This window comes from Amaranthus tricolor, chromosome 11 (assembly GCF_026212465.1).
Source record: "Amaranthus tricolor cultivar Red isolate AtriRed21 chromosome 11, ASM2621246v1, whole genome shotgun sequence".
NCBI classification, from domain to species: domain Eukaryota; kingdom Viridiplantae; phylum Streptophyta; class Magnoliopsida; order Caryophyllales; family Amaranthaceae; genus Amaranthus; species Amaranthus tricolor.
Window position 1 is genome coordinate 17,566,731 of NC_080057.1, and position 5,000 is coordinate 17,571,730.

A 5,000-nucleotide genomic window follows, 5' to 3' on the forward strand; every position below is an offset into this window, starting at 1 on the left:
TTGATTCAACACATTTCCACTGCAGTGTCCGAGTAGATACTCTTATTTTCTCTCGAACCATAGTAATATTTTACAAAATTGATCATATCTTTGAATCATTTATTTCTCTTGAAATCCCTTCAATTCTTATTTCTACACGCGTCTTTTTTTAGGAGGTCTACAGCTATTATGTGGCATAGGGGTTACGTCTCGTACGAAACTTAATAGTATACCGCTTCTACGAATAGCCCGTAATGCTGCATCTCTTCCGAGACCGGGACCTTTTATCATGACTTCTGCTCGTTGCATACCTTGTTCCACTACTGTACGAATAGCATTTCCTACTGCGGTTTGAGCTGCAAAAGGTGTCCCTCTTTTTGTACCCCTGAATCCACAAGTACCGGCAGAAGCCCAAGAAACCACTCGACCTCGTACATCTGTAACAGTCACAATGGTATTATTGAAACTTGCTTGAACATGAATAACACCCTTTGGTATTTTCCGTGCACTTTTACGCGAATTAATACGTCCATTTCTCCGTGAACCTGTTTTTGGTATAGGTTTTGCCATATTTTATCATCTCATAAATATGATTCAAAGATATATGGATATATCCATTTCATGTCAAAACAAATCCGTCATTTTTTTTCAGCAATAAAATATTTTAGCAATTATTTTAGTATTTTAGAAAGATCATTAGTATATAGTTTAGTAGAATGATTATCCTTGTCGTTGTTTATGTTTTGGGTTAGAACAAATTACTATAATTCGTCCCCGTCGGCGAATCAGTCGACATTTTTCACAAATTTGACGAACAGAAGCCCTTATTTTCATATTTGTTATTCTTTAGTTTTAATTTTGAATCTATTTTTTGGAAGAAAATAAGTTTCGTGATATTTTGAACCTTGAATTCTATTTTTGTAGAAAGGAATAAGGAATGTTGAAAAACGGCTTAATCGTTTGAATCTTTGTTGCGGAGTCTATAAATTATACGACCTCTGGTTGAATCATAACGGCTTACTTCAATCTTAACTCTATCTCCCGGTAGGATTCGTATAGAACTACGTCGTATCCTTCCCGAAACATAACCTAGAATCAGATCTTCATTATCTAAACGAACCCAGAACATACCATTAGGAAGTGATTCAGTAATCAAACCTTCATGAATCCATTTTTGTTCTTTCATTTCAGATAAAACCCCCTTAAAGTATCAACTAATAGAGGAGTGATATTAGACAAGCCTTTTTTTTTCTTTTTTTGTTCCCAAATAGGAAATATTGGATCCAATTCGGATATTAATATTCTAGGGATTACCATATATAACATAAAATTTCTCCGCCAATTCCTTCTAGTCGAGCTTCCCGATCCGTCATTATACCTCGAGAGGTAGAAAGAATTGCAATCCCCATTCCACCTAAAATTCTAGGAATTCGTTGATAGTTAGAATAGATTCGTAGACCAGGTCGACTGATCCTTTTTAAATAGAAAGTATTTCTATAAGCCCCTTTCTTATTTCTTCTATGTCGCAGCGTTAAAACCAAAAAAGTTTTATCTCTTTCTTGATGTTTTCTCGCATTTTCAATGAAACCTTCTCGTAAAAGTATTTTAACAATGTTTTCGGTGATGTTAGTAGATACTATTCGAACCGTTCCTTTTCTATTCATGTCAGCATTTCGTATAGAAGTTATTATATCAGCAATAGTGTCCCTACCCATAATGAACTAAAATCGGTGGTGTCCCAAAAATTTGATATAATCAACATGTTATTAGTTTCTTTTTAATTAAAAAATGAAAAAATTTAAAATGAAAGGTATATACGTGATACACAATCTACTATGATTGAAATTCATTCAAATGCCTTAGATTATCATTTTATAATACCTCAGGAGCTAATGAAACTATTTTAGTAAATTTTTGTCTCAATTCCCGGGCAATCGCACCAAAAATTCGAGTTCCCTTTGGATTTCCTTCTTGATCAATAATAACTGCGGCATTGTCATCATATCGTATTATCATGCCGTTGTCGCGTTTGAGTTCTTTACAGGTACGTACAATTACAGCTCTGATCACTTCGGATCTTTCTAAGGGCGTATTAGGTATTGCTTCTTTGATCACAGCAACAATAACGTCACCAATACGAGCATATCGACGATTGCTAGCTCCTATGATTCGAATACACATCAATTCTCGAGCCCCGCTGTTGTCTGCTACATTCAAAAGGGTCTGAGGTTGAATCATATTTTATTTTTATCTGTTCTTTCAATGCAAAACTAAATGCAAAAGGTGAAAAAGAAATATTGTTTGTCCAAAAAAACTTCCACTTGGTGTTATCCAAAAGATCCATTTCCTTTAGTTCTATATTCTTATCCTGAAATAATGAATTGAGTTCGTATAGGCATTTTTGATGCCGCTATTGTGATAGCTCTTCGGGCTACATTTTCTGCTACTCCGCTTATTTCATAAAGTATTCGACCTGGTTTGACAACAGCTACCCAATATTCGGGAGATCCTTTCCCCGAACCCATACGGGTTTCTGCGGGTCTTACTGTAACAGGTTTGTCAGGAAAAACGCGGACCCATATTTTTCCACCGCGACGTGCATTTCGTGTCATTGCTCGTCGCCCGGCTTCTATTTGTCTAGACGTGATCCAAGCGGGTTCAAGTGCCTGAAGAGCATATCTTCCGAAACAAATACGATTACCCCGATAAGATATTCCCTTCATTCTTCCTCTATGTTGTTTACGGAATCGAGTTCTTTTGGGGTTATAGTTGATGGTTCCTTTGTAATTCCATCTCTACTGCAGAACTGGACGTGAGAGTTTCTTCTCATCCGGCTCCTCGCGAATTAAAAAATGGAAATTTCATTTTTTAAATGTCTATTTTTATATAATATATAATAAATAATTAAGATATATATGTAAAAATATAATACACTGAATCAATGAATTCTTTTTTATTCATCTAGTTTACTAAATATTTTATTCTATTCTTTTTTTTTTTATTGAATTCCTTGTATTTTAACAATTGAATATGAGAATGAAAAAAAAAAAAAAGAATTTTCGTGGGCGAATATTTACTCTTTCAATAGCTATTTCGAGTGTAGAGTTAGCTTATAATTTTTCAGAATATATGAATTGTCCTCTGGTTCGTTCCGCCATCCTTTCCAATGAATTATCAGAATTCATTTTCAAGTGAATCTTATGTATTCATGGGTTCCGTCGTTCCCATCGCTTCTTGATTAATGGTTAGGTCTGAATTCTACAATGGAGCTTTTGTTTTTCCACCAACCCCCTTAGTCGTTATTGGCTCTAAGCTCTTATTTTTTTGTTCTATAGAACAGATTCATATCATATAATTTTGTTTGAATCTGTATTGATGCTTTAATTACATTTTCTTTTATGAGATGTTCAAAGACCTTACATATTGGAATTATATATCTTTTATATTAGATTCATTTTTTTCTTTCTCTCATCTTTCCATTTACCGGTATCCTTTTTTCTTTTTTGTATTTTAATTTTCTTTGACAGTAAATCTAATGAATTGTTTATGTCAAAAAAATTCAGTTGCTACAATGATAGGACTAAAATAGTATATCTTGACTGTTTCTTTGGATCCAGATAATGTGATGCGATGAGTTGGTTATTAGTTCTATAATTTTTAGTTCATACTTGGTACTATAACTTTAACTTTCTTTTTTTAGTCTTAATTTTAACAAAAACCAACGAGTCACACACTAAGCATAGCAATTATATCAAAAGGTAAATTTTATTTTTATTAAACCTTATGGGATTAAAAATTAGAATTGATTGGATGGAAAAAAGAATCAAAAAGGGTTGCCATTTTTTTGTTCCATCGTTCCATCGAAACAGAAAGACAAGTCAACTAAAGGTTTTTTATTCTTCGTCTATAAATATCCAAATTTTGATACCCAATACCCCATAGATAGTTCGAACGGTATAGGCACAATAATCAATTTTCGCATGAATGGTTTGTAGGGGAACCCTACCCTCTCTTATCCATTCGATACGTGCAATTTCTTTTCCATCGATACGGCCTGCAATTTGTATTTGAATTCCTTTTGTATCAGCTTGTTCAGTTAATTCGATAGCTTTTTTCATTGCTTTTCGAAATGATACCCTACTCTTTAGTTGTCCGGCTATAAATTCGGCAAGAATATTAGGGTCTCCATAAGGCTTTGCAATTCTTGTAATAGCAATGTTCAGTTTTCGGTTCACACAATTCAATTCTTTTTGGACATTTATTTTTAAGTCTTCAACCCCTTTTGGTCTATTTTCTATTAATAACTTCGGGAATCCCATATGAATTATCACCTGTATCAAATCGATTCTTTTTTGAATTTCGATACGTGCAATTCCTTCGACACCTGAGGATGTTTTTGTATTTTTTTGTATATAATTTTTGATACAATCCCTTATTTTTTGATCTTCTTGTAGACCCTCTGAGTAGTTTTTTGGTTGTGAAAACCAAAGGGAATAATGACTTTGGGTTGTACCAAGTCTGAAACCAAGTGGATTTATTTTTTGTCCCATATTACCCCACTATACTTACTTTATAATATACCTAGACGGTAAAACATAGACTTTAATTTAAACTTATCCAGATAACGACCAGAAAAAAGTTCTACTCGCCTACCTAAAGGCATAACACGGAACAAAGTTAATATATCATCTGGAATTAAACTTTCTATATATTTTTCATATCCATCAAAGAAGCTTGTATCTCTTAATACAATAGTTATGTGACAAGTAGGTTTTTTTATCATGAAACTACGTCCGCGAGCTCGCGGTTTTAATTTTTTCATGGTAGTGCCTTTATTAACTTCAGCTTTACTAATAATTAAGTTCGCTTTGTTAAATTTTCTATTGTGACTAGCATTTGCTGCTGCAGAATAAATCAATTTAAAAATAGGATAACATGCTCGATAGGGCATAAGTTCTAATATCATAAGGGTTTCTTCGTAGGAACGCCCACGAATCTGATCAATTAGTCTTCTGGCTTTA

The 5,000-nt window shown here is 33.6% G+C and overlaps 7 protein-coding genes across 7 annotated transcripts in view; all 7 read right to left on the reverse strand.

The window, feature by feature from the left end:
- Window positions 1-61, reverse strand: part of LOC130826965 (DNA-directed RNA polymerase subunit alpha-like) — a 1,077-nt gene extending 1,016 nt beyond the window's left edge. The window contains exon 1 of the mRNA XM_057692607.1: window positions 1-61. This exon is cut by the window's left edge and continues 1,016 nt beyond it. Within this exon, the coding sequence (XP_057548590.1) occupies window positions 1-61 (61 nt within the window).
- A 71-nt stretch (window positions 62-132) lies between these two features.
- On the reverse strand, window positions 133-922 carry LOC130826985 (30S ribosomal protein S11, chloroplastic-like). The gene has a single exon (XM_057692623.1). The coding sequence runs from the start codon at window positions 547-549 to the stop codon at window positions 133-135; it is 417 nt and encodes a 138-aa protein (XP_057548606.1). The 5' UTR covers window positions 550-922.
- Window positions 923-1,150: 228 nt separating this feature from the next.
- Window positions 1,151-1,694, reverse strand: LOC130826986 (30S ribosomal protein S8, chloroplastic). The gene has a single exon (XM_057692624.1). The coding sequence runs from the start codon at window positions 1,692-1,694 to the stop codon at window positions 1,290-1,292; it is 405 nt and encodes a 134-aa protein (XP_057548607.1). The 3' UTR covers window positions 1,151-1,289.
- Window positions 1,695-1,846: 152 nt separating this feature from the next.
- On the reverse strand, window positions 1,847-2,217 carry LOC130826988 (50S ribosomal protein L14, chloroplastic). Its single transcript, XM_057692627.1, has one exon. The coding sequence runs from the start codon at window positions 2,215-2,217 to the stop codon at window positions 1,852-1,854; it is 366 nt and encodes a 121-aa protein (XP_057548610.1). The 3' UTR covers window positions 1,847-1,851.
- A 125-nt stretch (window positions 2,218-2,342) lies between these two features.
- LOC130826989 (50S ribosomal protein L16, chloroplastic) lies at window positions 2,343-2,809 on the reverse strand. Its single transcript, XM_057692628.1, has one exon. It carries the CDS (start codon window positions 2,700-2,702, stop codon window positions 2,343-2,345), a length of 360 nt encoding a protein of 119 aa, XP_057548611.1. The 5' UTR covers window positions 2,703-2,809.
- A 156-nt stretch (window positions 2,810-2,965) lies between these two features.
- LOC130826976 (30S ribosomal protein S3, chloroplastic) lies at window positions 2,966-4,529 on the reverse strand. The gene has a single exon (XM_057692615.1). The coding sequence runs from the start codon at window positions 4,527-4,529 to the stop codon at window positions 3,873-3,875; it is 657 nt and encodes a 218-aa protein (XP_057548598.1). The 3' UTR covers window positions 2,966-3,872.
- Window positions 4,530-4,549: 20 nt separating this feature from the next.
- Window positions 4,550-5,000, reverse strand: part of LOC130826978 (50S ribosomal protein L22, chloroplastic-like) — a 755-nt gene continuing 304 nt past the window's right edge. The window contains exon 1 of the mRNA XM_057692617.1: window positions 4,550-5,000. This exon is cut by the window's right edge and continues 304 nt beyond it. Within this exon, the coding sequence (XP_057548600.1) occupies window positions 4,550-5,000 (451 nt within the window).

Coding starts and splice junctions, on each gene's coding strand:
- LOC130826986 (XM_057692624.1), bottom strand. CDS start 1,694: ATGGGTAGGGACACTATTGCTGATATAATAACTTCTATACGAAATGCT.
- LOC130826976 (XM_057692615.1), bottom strand. CDS start 4,529: ATGGGACAAAAAATAAATCCACTTGGTTTCAGACTTGGTACAACCCAA.
- LOC130826988 (XM_057692627.1), bottom strand. CDS start 2,217: ATGATTCAACCTCAGACCCTTTTGAATGTAGCAGACAACAGCGGGGCT.
- LOC130826989 (XM_057692628.1), bottom strand. CDS start 2,702: ATGAAGGGAATATCTTATCGGGGTAATCGTATTTGTTTCGGAAGATAT.
- LOC130826985 (XM_057692623.1), bottom strand. CDS start 549: ATGGCAAAACCTATACCAAAAACAGGTTCACGGAGAAATGGACGTATT.